General features: G+C 38.6%; 1 protein-coding gene across 1 annotated transcript in view; it reads right to left on the bottom strand.

The window, feature by feature from the left end:
* The window catches only part of PTPRK (protein tyrosine phosphatase receptor type K), a gene marked incomplete at its 5' end in the record, with an annotated part of 159,971 nt that extends 151,862 nt beyond the window's left edge, over positions 1–8,109 (bottom strand). The window contains one exon of the mRNA XM_088530310.1: positions 7,816–8,109. Coding sequence (XP_088386436.1) covers positions 7,816–8,109 — 294 coding nt within the window. The remainder of the gene's footprint in view (positions 1–7,815) is intronic.
* Between the last annotated feature and the right edge of the window lie 8,591 nt (positions 8,110–16,700).

Below are 16,700 nucleotides of genomic sequence, written 5' to 3'. Positions count from 1 at the left end.
GCTTTAAAACATTCTCTATAATTAAAGAAAGGCTGAGAAGCTTTGCTTCATTTATGCAGCCAAGGACTGCATTAAGTGTTTTAGCTAATGTCACCCAACTGACAGCTTGGTGATATCCACACTGAGGGGATACTTTGTAATCGACTTTCTCCTTTTCCCACTCTATAAATACAGCCTGTTTTTGTTGTACTGCAGCTGGCCAACCTGAAATACAGATTAACAGCAGCCAAATCAGGCCACTGTCAATTAGCATCTGGATTCTTTGTTATTTAGCATTTTTGGAATCTTTTGCCATACGCCAAGTTGATCAGTAGTTATATTTTCTTCATAAACAGCATAAAACTGATCCTGACATGACTCAAATAGAAATGTTCCATCCATTGGTATGTTTTTCGATACATCAGCTATTTCTATTCCATTTGAGTTTAGTTTAGTTTATTAATCAAAATGTTTTAGATCAATACATTACAGAAGAACTATATTGCCTTTATTAACAAGACCTATAATCTAATTTAAAAAAAAAAAAAAAACACAAATTGTTCTGACAAGATCAGTAAAGATCAGTATTCTCTAAACCTGTTGACTTTCTCTAATTATGTTACTTTCTTAATTCTTCCTTAATCAAACATTGTATTGGCTGTTCCATTTTTTCTGTTTAGAATTAAAGCCAAGAAGACAAGCCTTTATTTAATTGGGTGAACCTGGTCCTTTATATGAGTATTGTTAATATTATTTTTCAAATCATTTGATCTGAAATGCCCAAGCTATCTGGTGCCCTTTTTTTTTTTTTTTTCTTCTTTAAACGGGAATCAAAACCAAGTCACAATAGGAGTCTTGACAACCCATTTAAAGATCTGTTGATCAGACCTCCAGATTTCCTGATGTGTGACTTGACAACAGCTGCTGTTTAATATCCTCCTCAATCTATTGTTGCAAAGGAAGTCATTTCATTAACATACCATAGAAAAACATCATCTGGCCCATTCCCCCCTCTCAGTGAGAGCAGGAAGATTGACTGAGAAATTAAAATGAAGAAAATGAAATTCACTCAGTTCTGCCTGAGTCAGTCCAGGTTCAAATTAGGAGGAAAGAAAATCATTACCTGCATTTTTATAAAATAAAGTTGCAAGAAGGAAAAAAAAATGAATATAAATTAAAATACCTCTCATAGAATAAGGCCAAAATAATCTGCAGGCTCCTTTGCTTCCTGGACTGTACATTTAAATGCTGCAGTGACCACAGCAGTTTATGAAACCTTATTAAAATATTCCCTGTTTAATTTTTAATGGCGTGAAATACAAAAGTACAATAAAACCAGTTCTTTAAAACTGCAGGTGTCAAAACCAAGTTTGCTTTATTGTTGTTTTGTTTAGGTACTTACCAATCCTCAATCACTATATAGTAGTGATATAACAGTAATATTATCCTGTTAAAAACTGAGGCACCTTAATTATGGAGGCAAACTAAATTAAAAGATCGAGAACATTAATGAATCATGTTCAGAAAAATTTGCGCTATTTTCCAGTCAAAATTAAAAGTCATAGTTCAGGAAAGAGTTGCAATCTTCTGAAAGATTATTTTAACCTGCAGGCACATTCTTCAGAAGCAAAAACAGACTGGAAAAAAAAACGCGAATATGAATGCCCAAACTTTGGAGAAATTACAAGCAGCTTCTGAGCGATCTGGCCTGGGTGCACCTCTTGCATTTTCAAGTGCTGCAGGATGAATTATTACCCACATCCCGTCTTCTACAGTGGGAATGGTGGCTGTGGATTAATACACTGCCATACATTTGCTTGCCACGGACAGTGCTCCTCTCAGAAATGTGATCTATTGACTAGTTGCACGCGCTCGGGATAAATCACTGAGGTCTCAGTGCTGTGGCAAGCTCTGCTCCACCAAAGGCAGATGCACGGCCCGAGATGAGAAAGGAGACAACAAAAATCATCCATGGAAAGGGCTGATGCCAGGTAGGCAATATGACTGCTCTCCTGCTAGGTAATTAAGCTGCCAAGGGTCCTTTCTTTGGGATAGAAGCACCACTGGCATGAGCAGGGGCAATCAGTGCAATAAGCAGTGCTGATCCATAAGACACTCCCTCAGTAACAAGTACCTCGCCATGGTATCCAAACCCAATGGCAATATACCAGTCAAGAATATTAACTTCTTAGACCAAATTTGCTCAATTGTTTAAATGCCTTTTCCATATCATAGGCAACTGGTAAAACCATATGAAAAAAGAGAATAGTGCAGTCGGTATCTTCTAGTGAGATCTCAAATGCTTCCAATTACCACATGGCCCAAAGCCCAGAAATGGTTACGAATGCCAAACACATTTGTAAAAACAACAGCAACTTATAAATATTGGTGTAATGTGGGCACTTCTGCAATGACAAATGATGGTTTAAAAAACACATATTTGTTTAGTTTCAAGTCATTCTTCATTTTTATTTTATTCTAACAACGTGTTCAAGTTATAAACAACAGAAATATAAATAATAAAAATATGCAATTAAAGTGCTCAAAATGTATTTAGGCTCCCTTTTTAACTATTTTGCAACTCCCTACCTTAATATAATTTATTTAAAGGGGAAAAGGTTTTGTTTGAAACCTTAACGTAGCTGTTTTGCTGTAAAGGTGAGTATCAACTCTCTGGCCACCCAACTTTTGGAAAAAGAAAAAAACTGTATTTGATTTAAACTATTGAGAATGATGTTTATCTGCCCTTTTATTAGCTCTCAAAGATTTAAATAAGAATTTAGTATGTATAACTTCAAGAGACAGAAGTGAATTGCGCAGCTCATACGTTCATTGCCATATTTTCTCCTTTGTATCCCACATCAGCACAAATGAATTTTCTGCTGCACTGTCCCCTTTCGCGTCGCTCACTGTCAAAAACAAATAGAGCTATTATGTAACCAGAATAACATTTTAACTCTCCCAATGGCCACGTAAAGTGAGCTGACTCTCAGAGTCAACATTGCTGGGGTCCCCTGGCTAAAATTCCTAGGAAAATGAAAAAAGCACTTAAGCTTATTTTTGTTTTTAAACATTTCCCCGTTTTTGATTTCCTGGGCTGCAGAGGAATTCAGCAGTGTCCTGGGTTGTGTGTGTTTTGTTTTCAAGATTAATAAATATGCAAACTGTAAGCAAATATTCCACATCCAAAAAAAAAGAGAAAGCAACCCTCCTCCTGAGCCTGGAACTGAAGGCAACACTGTGCTGATGCTCCAGACCCTCAAGACCCATTGCTATTGATAAGTAGGTCTTCGAGACTGATAACTATTTTGGACAGCAATAAAATAACAGCAGCAGCAGCAACACTCTCAATATATTTTGTTCCATTCTTAGATCTGATAAAGCTGTAAGCAGCAGTAGGAAGCTTACTTTGCACAGCACTCATTTTATTAGCAAAAAAATAAAACACAGAAAAAGTTTACTAGTCATAACATTTTTTGGATAACAGGATTTTTTTTCTTTGACTGCTGTACAAAAACTTTGTGTTTTACTGAAAATCACACCCTTGCACTGAATTTCAGCAAAGTACCAGAGATCAGTTCTGCTGTGGATATATATTAAGCTTTGGACAGGCTGAACTATTGACCTCTCTTGCCACTAAAATATCACTTAATCAGAAAACCGAGCTGTTCGCTGTTACCCAGGAGCAGCAGCCAATGTGACCAAATAACTTCTACTTTATAGCTGCCTGAGCAGGTGGGGTGACCAAGTTGAGACCACAACGCACCCTCAAAAGCCTCCTGAAGGAAAGGCAGAGCAGGCACCCGACATACTCCAAAGGAACCTAACCCAACCCGAAACCCACCCAAAGTAACCTAGATACTGCTACTGCCTCAAGTGCTGCCCATGGCCTTTGGTTTGGGCTTGAAAATGCTGGTGAGGCAATTAAAGTGAGCAACTATGCTGGGCTCCATGAAAAGAGCTGCCCATGTTGGGTGCACTGCCTGCTGTGGTGGGGAGGCAGGAGCCCTCTGCACCTGTAATCATAGAATTGTAGAATGCTTAAGGTTGGAAGGGACCTCTAGAGATCATCTAGTCCAACCCCCCTGCACACGCAGGGACACCTAGAGCACGTGGCACAGGGTGGCATCCAAGCGGGTTTTGAAGATCTCCAGAGAAGGAGACTCCACAACCTCTCTGGGCAGCCTGTTCCAGTGCTCTGTCACCCTCACTGATAAGAAATTTTTCCTTAAGTTCCTGTGGAACTTCTGATGCTTCAGTTTCCAGCCACTTCCTCTAGTTCTGTCGGTGGCCACCACTGAAAAGAGGCCAGCACCATCCTCCTCACTGCCTCACTGATTAGATCCCCTCTCAGCCTTTTCTTCTCCAGGCTGAACAGGCCCAGCTCCCTCAGTCTTTCCTCGTAGGGCTGTGCCCGGGGCACGCAGAGACACCCTCGAGCCCTCAGCAAACACTTCAGCTGCGCTTAAAAGTGGAAACCAAAGGAGTGCAGTCTGAAGGATAGTGGACAAAAATAATATTTTTACTCAACATGTTTTAGTTTTAGTGTTTAACACTCCACCATGTCCTATATCCCACTGCTCAGCCCTGACATTGACATCAGACACATAGGACTGCAAACTGACAAAACAACATACAAATTTTTCATGTAAAATGCAGTGACTTCGCTTCAACACACAAAAGATTAGCCAGGAAATCCCAGTAACGCAGACTGATTTTTGAAGGACTTTTAACTAATGAAAGAATTATCTGTTTATTAGAAATCAATTGTGTTTAGCATCATTGGAAACATTTCCTGAACAAGTCACCAGATGTTGTTTTCGCTATTAGGAAGACAGAAATACTCTAAACACCTAATAATAAAAGTGTGTGTCTGAAAGGGAGATGAGTACAGGCATTGCTTAAATTGTTCAAAGGTAGGATACATCTGCAGCAAAACACAGCCGAATAGATCAATAGTATGCTATTATGAAATATCATGAAATTATAAATACTAAATAAATTATAGGAAAAAATCATTTGTATTATTTATTCCAACATAATGCTAATCCCTAGCTCTAGATATAAAATAAACAAAAGGTAGAATGCTAACCTATTCTTATTGATGGGTCTGTGATGTAGCTATCACTGGTAGTGGGCACATAAACATTAAAAACTCATCAGATCAATGCTCAGTAATGTGTGCTTTTTAATCCATACAGAGAGCAGTCAAAATTCATTCTGAAAATTCATTTTTTCCCATTACTCCATTTCACATAATCAATTATAATTTGTTTCAAAATTTGAACTAATACTTGCAAAACTTATGGAAAGACAAAATTGACAAAGAACATTGACAGAAAAGAGAATAAGGATATCTGTCTGAAGAATAAGTGATCTTGTCAGTAGCAAGAATTAGGAATAATTGAAGAATCTTCAGAAAGAAGATATTGCTGCAGAGATGTCATCTAATATAGCAGAGTAAATCATCTGCCAGTCACTAGTACAATACTAGTAGCAAAAGGGATTGCAGTGTTAGCTATTTCATTATTAGCTTTACCCTCTCTTATAAATCTTTTCAGAAGTGACTAACTTTTGTTTGTGGTTTGCCTTCCAAGAGCAAATATAAAAAACTACCAAACAGCAACTGGCTTCAATTTCTTATTGCTTGAAGGCCATTTCAGCTGCCTTGCAGAAGTCTTGGGAAGAAAAGAAGCCGTTGTCTTCGTGGTCAGAGAGGTGACAAGGAAGCACAGAGAGATACTTCTCTCTGGATGTGGGCTGATCACATTAAGGAGCCATTCTCTGATGTAGAAGAAATTCTCCAGCCTCACTAAAACTTTGCTGACTCAATTTTTCTAAAGAAAAATGGTTAATATCAACATACTTTTATGTATTAATGTATACATTTTATGTGTTAATGCATATTTTATGTATTAACAATAGTATACTTTTAAGCATACTGTATACAATTTACCTTTATGGAATATAATGAACCAGTTATACTGCAAGGCAAACACTTTGAGATTTTATTGAGAAAATAATCCTGTCACAAAAGTTTGGATTTTTCTTCTGAAGAATTCTCTTTTTTGGATTTATTTTGATTCCTAGCAAATTGAGTTAAAAATTTGCCACAAAGCAAATTAGATTTTGGTGCCTTATATGTGAGCATTAAAGGAATAATAATAATGATAATAAACAGCAGCCACAACTCCTTGTTTCCCCTGCTTTCTGAAAAGATGTCAAACTTCTCATAAATCATTACCTCCTTTTTTTTTTCCTTCCCCATTAGAAAGTTTGTGTCTGTCATAAACACTGCGTAAATAAAATTATATTTTTGAAGTGCTGGGAAAAAAAAGCTTTTTGGATTTGTTAATCTTAGCTCACTCTCTTTAAAACAGGGGCTGTTTCAGATTTCTAATGTACTTTTTCAAAACAATGTCTAAAATGATTCAGAACAATAAATCAATGCTTTAACCTTACTTAGATCTCAACAGCTGTCATCTGAACTGAGATGAGTACAAAAATCTTTTCACTTTACAGGAGAGAGAGAGACAAAATTAAAAATAAGATTCCAAATTTCAAAAATGCCTTCCGTTTCAGAAGGCCTCCAACTGACAGCTACTAGTTAAGGGATTAAATGATCAGCATGTTCATTTTACAAATATTATTATGCCCAAATTCAAAATAAAACAAAAACATACTGGCTAATTTTCAGGGATTTATACCTATTGCCGTAGCCCAATAGAGGATACTTGCAGTAGTAGCTTGCCATGCAACACCAACTTTTTCCTTGAGTAAACAATGAATGATCATATACGCTTAGATAAGAACTAGAACAGATGTCCACAGAGGTCATCTCTCACTGTCATCTGCCCAACAGATGACCAGTGTCAGGAAAAAAAAAAAAAGGCTTTATTTATCTATTTTATACATACACACATGTACATACAAACAATGCATGGGAGAGGACGCCACTGCCACTCTTCCTTCTTAGTACTTTAACTCTGTTTTGAATATGTGCTTACCGGCACTCTCTGATATATCTAGCACACTGCAGACTTTCAAATACTACAAACCAGGCCCTAAAAATACTGAGATTAGAAAAAAAAAATCACTATTTAACTTCCTTTTATTTGCCTCCTGGTTTGGCCTACCTACAAATTTTTTCTTCTGTAACCATGAAAGGTAGGTATTATTTTCTTTTTTATAAAAGCTGAGATTAAAATAAGTAGCTTTACAAAGCACAGCATCTAACACAAGTTACCAATGCTTAAACTTTGTGATGCTGGAGATAAAGAGGCACTCTAAAAACCTGAGGCAGGCAGCAAGTTTCTGCAGCACTGATGTTTGCGATGATGGTAAGTAAAGGGAAAAGGGAGGAGACTTAATATTTCCATGAAGTTTGCCACGGACCCTGGCAGGCCATGCATACCCTCTTTGAAAAAGAAAAAAAAACAAACCCGTAAGGAAACAGCTTCTTTGTAAAATGCTGTTTCTTAAACAGACTCTTTTTCCATGCAAGTTTCTTTAAATAAAAATGTATTCAAAATGTGAGCACAAACATGAAGTGGAAAGCAGGCAGATTGTCCTTTCCAGAAGTAGAGGTTTCTGTCTTTTCATAAAGAGAAGGACAAGATTTTCTTAATCTTTCTACAGTGTAGGTTGTTAACCCAGCTCCCACAGAGAGTAAACAGGAACCAAGACCAGGCAAAATGGGAAACATGGAGAAAACAAATGCACATTGGCTCAAACGCAGTTGGATTCCTCGGGTGCCAAGGGAAACCTTAAGTTTAATTGCAGCCAACAAACCCACGAAATCACCAAGCAGGAGAGAGCAAGAAGGAGTAAACTCACCTGCACATTTGGTTCTGGTGATGAGCGGAGGTCCCGGCTGCCCAGTTCCTCCTTCTCCTGGTCTGGTGAGCAGCACCCGAATCTCGTATTCGGTATCTGGGTCCAAGTGCCAGAGTTTGTATGTCGGTGCGTTGACAGCGTGGGTTTCCGTCCAGGTGCCCGACGTCATGCGGTACTCCACTTCTTTCAGAATGATGGGTCCATCGCCGATGATGGAGTTGGCATTGAGCTGGATCAGCAGGTATGTAGGCCCCACACCAAGCAGCTGGGGGGGTGCTATGGGCCGGGGTGGCTCTGTTGGAGACACAAAGGAAGAAAATGCCAGCAATAAAACAAAAGCTGGAAAAGTCATTAAGAGGAGGACTCTTTCAGCATGAAGTTGTCAGGTTTTCATCAGCAGAGATCTAAAAACTTGAAAGCAAAAAATCAAAGCTACATCAGCCTAAGACAACCTGAGGAGAATTTCAGTTGATGGAAATGAGTGGAGCACTGGCAGCACCTCGGCAACATTATTTTTCCAATTTAAAAAGCTGGGTTGGGAACTCACAAAACCCTAATCTGATTTTTAAACTGGTATTTTGCAACATGTTTCCTAAAAAAAAAAAAAAAAAATCTGTGTTAACGTTCATAAATGTATTTTAACAGACCAATAATTCAAGATTTTGAGAAATGTAACTGTTCACTTTTTTTTTTTTTGCTGAAAGAACTCATGTACAGAAATAGTTGCCAATAGCGTTATATGCTAATCCTGTAGAGAATATCTGAAAAATGAGTATCACTGCAGTTCATTTGAAATCCACCAGATGCAATTACTGTAAAAGAGACGGATACACATCAAAGGAATTCAGAATAACTCAGAACTGAGCAAAATTGGCTGGAGAATGACAAAATAAAGATAGTAACAACATAAAAAACTACTTTATTCTTAAATGACTTGCTGCAAATTTGGCAATTGAAACAATAGGATGTATGATACCTTTTCTCTCCCTCTGTTCCGATCAGCCTCCCCCCGCCCAAATATTTCAACACACCTGCAAAGAGAAAAGGTTATGAAAGAGGCCAAAAGAGGAAGGTGAAATCTCTCTTACTCAAAGCAAGGTTTGCCTAAAGTAGTACATTGCCTGGGCGTAATTTATTTTAAGAAACAATCACCAGCAACATGTACTTTGCTAATAAAATGAATCCACTGATAAACGTGGAAGGTTCGTTTTTGTTCCAGATGGCTCATATTTCAACTAATTTGTTTCAGTTAATTAGGCAACAACGCTAAATTCAATGCACACAGGGGTTTTGTATGGCAGCGATGCAGAACTAACAACGTGGCAACTCTGAGCAGGTAGACAGAGCTGATGGCCAGGCCAAAAAATAACATCTAACTGCAGAGCATAACGTTTCCCTAGGCCTGTGCCCATCTCACCACCACTCCTTCTCTGCTCCCTCTCTGTAACAAATGCTGGTGAAGGGAAGACTTGCACTTACTCTGCCTTTCAGGAATGACCACATTTATGTTATAAAAATAGTATAGGACAAGGCAGGACCTATAAGCCCTCTGTGATGGTCTCCAGACCTCCTTCTAAATCCTAACGTCATTTCAGGGCAAACCTTGGGTGAGAATTCCCTGCTTTTCTGGATGCAGTAGTAAAGATTTCCCTCAAGAATTGGCTCCTAACAGAAAATATACCAACCACATAAGCAAGCAAGCAAGTTTCCCACATTTTGCCACAAAAGCATCTCTTACTGACCTTTCTTCTAAATGAGCTGCCTATCAGACTATTCACTTTAGAGATGAGGGAACCTGTGAGCTCTCCATGATAGCCACCGGTGCAGCTTATTCTGTTCTCCCAGAGTAAAAAGGTGAATGCTCCCAGATGTCCCAATTTCTCATTTTGGATATACAATACTTCATAAAGTATCACCCTTAATTATTAACATCTTTTACCGCGTTTTGGCAAGAAAAAAGCATGTGAACTAATTTAGACCCCTACCTGAATCAAAGCCAGCAGTGCTTAATGAGGACTGTTTATTTGCTGTGGAACTAACACATTAAATGTCAAACTAATGAATTCTAAGGTCAATGTATATTATAGCAGAAAACATAAACGTTGATGGGATGACACGCTACCAAGTTCGAAACCCATTAAACATGAGACTGCATTTAGAAGCACACACTTTGATTAGAAGAGTGATTATTACAAGTAAAACCTCACATTAATGAGACTAATATATCATTGCATATTAAATTTTTATGTTAGAGGTAGAGCATATTCTTATATTAGCATATGTATTTTGTTTTTAAGCTCTTGAGGACAAGGAGACTTATTTATATAGTCTCTCCCTGTTCCAATAAATTATGCATGAATTTTAATCAGCAAACGAACAAGTAATTGTTCTGCAGCATTATTAATATTCTTTGTAATACAATATACTATCACAACCAGAGGTGTGGTGCCACTAGAAATCCCAAATGTACACTAAGTAGCAACTGAAGCATGCACTCCCAATCTACCAGATAAACTTTTCCAATGTAACCCAATTAACTTTCTATTAATTATTCTCATTTATTATTCTATAACCAGATCCATCAAATATCTCCAAAATATAATTTCAAATTGCATAATTTCTTTCTCTATGTACAGTAACCTGAAACTTTTATGGCTTGAAAAAATACCATTAATTAAATCAGAAATAGGATCAAAGCCATTACTAATGTTTTGGTTACCATTTCCATAGCAAATATCCCTGTGTGCAGTACTGCCCTATCAATGGGTTTCTAGCACAATTAAGATCCTTCAAGGAAGTGGTGCTTCTGGCCTTTCATCCTAGTAATCTGGCTCCACCAAATAAATAATATAGTTATGGAGCATTCTGGAAAGACAGCCTGACCAAAATTAAAACCCTCTTATGCGTGGTATGAAAAGAAAAAAATGCCTGATAGTGAATCCCAAAGAAAGCCACTCTCAGAAATTCAGTCTGTCTTATAAAGGATATAAATACCTCAGCCCTCACTCAGGAGGAGTGAAAATTTTGGAGTTTAGAGTTTGGAATAGAGGTAGAGTCAGGGAAACTGCAGGTGAATAGGTAACATTTACCCTTTATTTCTGCTAAAACCAAACAAATCAACCCAAAACCCCTCAACTGCAGACAGGCAGTTCATGGCCAAAGTGCCATGCTTCTGGTTAGCAATCTTCAGTGAACACAATTCTACTTTTCTTAGCCATGAGCCTTTGCCATAATGATAGCCATAATGATTCTAAACAATGTTATACACAAAAATATTTCGACCTATGGATGGTTTATTAATTGGTCAGGAGAGTCACTGTTTCAGTAAGTGTTTCAAACATAGATGCAAATGGTTCAATTCCCTGCATGGTAAGCTACATTTCTTCCTTTGCTGAGCACAAACTTCAGAAACTAGTTTCAAGTGTGACTTGTTTAATTACAGACTCATTTTCTGACTATATTTTTAGTTTCTGCTTAAAGTTAGCAAATCTGATGAAATCCCTTCCAGTATGCATGGCCACTAACACCTCTGAAAGACTATATAAAAAGAGCACTTGTACATCTACAAGATATTAAAGACATGAAAGCATTTTCATGCATAGCATTTTGCAGTATTTGGCCAGTTCTGGTTTTGACATAAAATGCCCACGGCCAAATTAATCAAAAATTAAGTCTGACATTTCATCCGTACAAAGTTCCCATTCTGCTGAGCTACTAGCAGTACATTATGCTCACATCAGTATGTGTGTGACAGTATGCATTAAATGTACTGTGATATTTAGGCACTGGTGACTGGAATGAGCATGCATCAACCCCAGCTAGAAGGTTTCTTACAGTTAAAAAGTTGTGTCATATTCTTAAAATCAAACATTGCATGTAAATAACTATGTATCCATAGGCAGAAAAAACAGCAAGAAAAACCCATTAGTGTTATAACTATACGAACTAGCATGCATAAAATTTCCTATACTCTCAAGGAATCTACACATACTTTGCTGTTTAATATTATTCATCCAGTCTGGTTGACAAGAGCACTATGTGTCCTTCTGAAATGAACCAGCACCTAAATTTGAACTAAAGGAAGGAAGTTTCATTAGTATTCTAGTGGCAACCCTATTCTGTTAATGATGAGTTCAAAGCAGAGAAAAGAAATACTCAGGCCAAAACAGAACCTTACATCTTCTTCCACGCTGGAGGAAAAGCCGACCCTGGAGGAAAAGCTGACCTTGGAGGCGTATCCAATAAAATCTTACTTATTTGTCCAAGCCACGTGTGATTGAGTGTAAGATGAATCAACCAAGGGACACTCTTTCCTTGCCCACTGCTCAAAGGTTTGGGGGCTTTTGCTGGGTAACCACACAGCCCAACCACCCGAGACAGGCACAGCCTTTCATCCCCAGGACACTCCACTTTCCCTCTCGCACACACAGACCTGGCACACACCAGCACCCTGCAAAGGCGCTCTGCTCACACATTCAGCGTGGCCTTGTTCTGGGCACAGCACATGTTTAGTCTTCTTTACCAAACGCCTTACATGAAGCAATAGATTCAGTACGATAAAGGGTAACACCGGTTTAATTTAACACACAGATTTGGAATTATTCATAAAAGGCATAGCTTTTACAATTATTCCATGACAAAGTATCCATTCATTTAAAATGCCCAACAATATTAGCATCACCCCTCCAGAAATTAAAACCTGCATATGTCAAACTCTAAAGCCTTAAACTACAAAGAAAGTGGGTAAATAGTAAAAGAAAACCCTAAATTCTCTTTAATATTTCCTTAACTTAGGGAAAAAAAAGAAAAAAGTACAGATAATACTGGATGCACAGGGAAGCACACCGATGATACCTCTGCAGGAAACTCAACATCGATTCAGCTCCCACCTAGATCAAAGTCATTTTTTCCTTCCAGGAAAATGGTTATTTCATACAAAGCTGTTCAGATACATCTGCACGTTGCTTTTAAGAACGAGCTTCCCAGGACACTAGGAAATACAGCCTGGGACACCCAAGGCCTCCGGAAGTGCAGAGGCTCAAGCGAAAATCCCTGCACACCATGAGCTGACCCTACAGCAGGCTCTTCTGGTGCCTCTGCCATGTGATCCAAGTGGCGCTGAGCAACTGCAGCATAGACCCAATGGCACCGAGCCGAACAGCGCGCAAGCAGGCTGCCAATTTTAGGCTCCATGAATACTATTTCAATACTCTTCTTACCCTAGAAGATTACATATGGTTTCAGGATTCAGACATTTTAAAAAAATATTGAAAAACTGAAGAACAGGGAATATTTGTTTAAAAGTTGGAGAAAACATATGAGATTTAGCAGAAGGAATTATGACAGGCAAGTACTTGCATGGAAATAAAATTCTCAGTCTGAAAAGCTGGTTAATCCAAAGAAAAAAAAATGTATTAACAAGAAGCAGTGACTGAAGGCTTAAATTCAAATATGGTGTTGAGCCATAAATTTAACAGTGAGAATAATAACTGAATAATAATAACCAGTAATATTATAGGAACATCTACATTCTCTGAGTGTTCTCACTCAAGTCTGGATGCCTTCTAATAAATTATACTTCAAGGAAAAAAAAAAAAAAAAGACAGTAATAGTATGTAAGACTCCAAAGAAGCACAACTGGATGAAATGATGTGGTCATAAATAAGGTCACATAAAATGGGCTATGAAAAGTTCAAGCATAAGGACAAATGGAGTTGTTTTTTTTTTTTTTTTCTAAGAAGAAATCCATAATCCCATGTGTGACACGGTATCTTTAATATGAAATAGAAATCTTTTTTGGCTGTTAAAGATGCTGATTCAACACTGTCAATACCTCTTGCCCTGTGTGCCAGCAAAACCTACGCTGCCCGGTTACAAACAGAGGGGTCTGCCATGTGTTGGGGGGACAGCTACAGAAAGAAGCACCTACCTGATGAGGCAGCCTCCTGCCAGTATTTCTAGCAATTAAAACCCAGGTTACTGCAGGGATTTAGGGATCCCAGCTGAAAGCATAGCGTTGACTAAAAGCACAAGCACCATGAACCTTTGAAGCGCGGTAAATCTCTACAGTTTATTTCCAAATTCCCAACCAGATCAAGTTTTCAGCTGCTTTGAGCAATAACCAAGACTATACCTACAATCCAGTCTCGCAGCCTACACGTACCTCCTCTAGCGAGCAGTTAAGTCCTTACTGGCTTTGTTATATAATATACAGAAGACAGCTAGATAAAAAGAAAAAGCAAATTAAAACAAAACAAAACAAAAACAAAAACAAAAAAAAAACAAAGCCAAAACAAAACAGAAAAAAAAAACACCTAGGTATCAAAGAGATCTCTCAGTGCACTGAGGGCAGTTCTTCACTGGGAAATGAATATTCTACGGGCTTCGGGGGAAAAAAAAAAAGGAAAAAGAAAAACTGCTGACACTTCTTATTTATGTTTTTTTTTCCTGCATTATTGACAACACATGTCTAGATGCACATTGCTTTGAGACCTTCAAGCCACTAATCAAAAACACACACGGGGAATCCAATAAACAAAAGCTGGATCAGGGTAATCTTAACTAATCAATTCAAAGATGCGTGCGTACGAGTATTCTTAAGTAGAGAAAAGCCATTGTTACAGGCTCAGCCCGTGGGATTTTAGCTTATATTTCCCACTTAGCCATGCACCTTATTCCTGTGCCTAAGAAGGAGTGTAAGCATCAGCTTATCTTGCCCAGACGTATTACGCAGCAGCAGCACAGATCTGCTCCTGCCCACGAGACGCGCTGCTGCTGAAAAACACACACAGGGCACTTTGCAGTTGCTTCCGCGCTGCCTGTGAAAAGCAGGTGGGTTCGAGTCAGAGGCAGCTGCCAGGCCACTCCGGCCTGTCTGCTCCCAGACTGCACCCGAGCTCTTCCTTCTCCCGGGCAGCACGTGCGGCTGCCGCCTTCCTCCTGCGCTGTGCGGGCTGCGCGCGGCCGGCGGGGCACGAGCTGCCCCTGCCGCACCGCTCCGCTGCTGGTCCTGGGCAGCAGCCCGGGTGCGAAGGTGGCCAGGGCCTGCTGGAGGGGCCCTCTCCTGTGGCGGGTTGGTCTTAACCTGCCTACAACGGCTAGAATAACAACACACAGACCTTAGAGGGGTTTTTAAATCACCTCCGCTCAAGGTAGGGACTCACACAACAAACCCCGCACGAGCTGCAATTTAATCCCTTGCAGCGCTCATAGGCCCTGGACTTCTCCAGGCTTTAATGATACCTTTCCAAGCCACTTCTTGGCTTCTCTGTTCATGAACTCAACTCTTGGTTTCACAACAAATTTTCCTTTCATTTTTGCAGTCATCAGAAACTCCCCTCTCCTCAAGTTTAACTCATTTGAACGGCACTTTTATTTTTCTACTCTGTTATTTTTTTAATAGAAAAGTTTCTATTGCTCCCACCTCTGTCTCACAGCCACCACTCCGAGGAGAGCCATCATCGTGGCTTCCTTTAACTTGGGCAGGTTAAAGCACTTCTTGCTCAGAAGCACACCAAAAAAGAGTGAGCAAAAAACGTGGTCAGCAAGTAGCTGACTGTAACATATTACGCCACACAACAATTTCATAAAACTAGGTAGAAATTTGTAGGCTCTCATAGTTAAGAGTTCCAAATCACTGCGAGCCTCCTGTTACATGTTCCCAAAGATAATAAAAAGCTAATTCGAACTTATCTCAGCTGCTGTCCTGTGACTGTAAATGATGGCAGTCGTGCAGAGAAACTCAAACAGCTTGTGATCTAGCATGCTGCTGCAAAGCTTCAACTATTTTTCCAGCCCTGAATTCTTATACACTTATTTTCTATGACTCAAGAAACATTTTCTCCACAGCTTTAAAACACAATTTATCCCAACTGTCCAGTATCTGACACCTGCTGATAGTCCCAAGGTTGATACACAATACCTACAAAATGTTACTATTTAATTAAAAGAGTTTGTCGCCTGGAACAAAAGAATTATTTCAAAGCAATAGCTCAGTGACCAGGTTGTATCAGTTGATTTATCCAATGCACATAAAATTTTCATTGTCTTTTATTATTTGAAATAGAGAAACTGAAATAACGTTTTAACCAAATATTCAAAAATAAATATCCACAACAATAAAATTTGGGATATCCTATAAGGAATCACTAGGAAGAAAAAAAAAGAAAAAGAAATGGACAACAGTTTTGTTGGGATGCTGGCATATTTGACCATAACATCATTTCTAATTTTGAGTCTGCAAATGAGGAAACTGCATCACAAGTTCAGCAAATTACAGATTTGTCTTTGAGCACCTGCCTAATACATCAAGTCTATGTGTTAAGTACAAAGTGTGCAAGATCATGCAGCTAAAATGTCTTTAATCTAAGTGACGCGGCAGTTACTGACCACCTAAAGTGCTGAAATAAGAAGAAATATTTCAACAGTGAAAACTGCTAACTTCTGCACAGTGATTTCATATCCTATGCATCACCATGGCATTTTATTCACCTTGATTTGAAACACCACTGTGTTCATTTTATTATCGTCCTTTAAATAAAAGGAACAGTGTGCAGCTTTAGTACTGTCAGCAAAAACGGTAAACAAGGTTAGGCTCGTGCTCAGCTTACACACACACAGAAAAGAGAGTTGTCCTAAAAATTGAAGCATGTCATCTCTCTACCCAACTTTTAAACAGAACACAGGCCTATTTATTAAGTGATAGTAGGTCATGCTACCCTGGGAATCAATTAGAAGAGTACGACATATTTTCCAGAAAGATTGCATTGTGGTAAAGACATTTATGCAGTACACATTCACACAGAAATAAAGAATAAAGAATACATATAAGAAAAAGCGGTAATGAGAAGACTTTCAAAACTTAAAATAGAGAGATAAAAAGAAAA

The sequence above is a fragment of the Tinamus guttatus genome, unplaced genomic scaffold (genome assembly GCF_059628265.1).
Source record: "Tinamus guttatus ecotype Peru unplaced genomic scaffold, ASM5962826v1 Tinamus_guttatus_pri_ptg000366l, whole genome shotgun sequence".
NCBI classification, from domain to species: domain Eukaryota; kingdom Metazoa; phylum Chordata; class Aves; order Tinamiformes; family Tinamidae; genus Tinamus; species Tinamus guttatus.
Note: the sequence above shows the minus strand (reverse complement) of the source record. Positions and strands in the feature narration are given on the sequence as shown.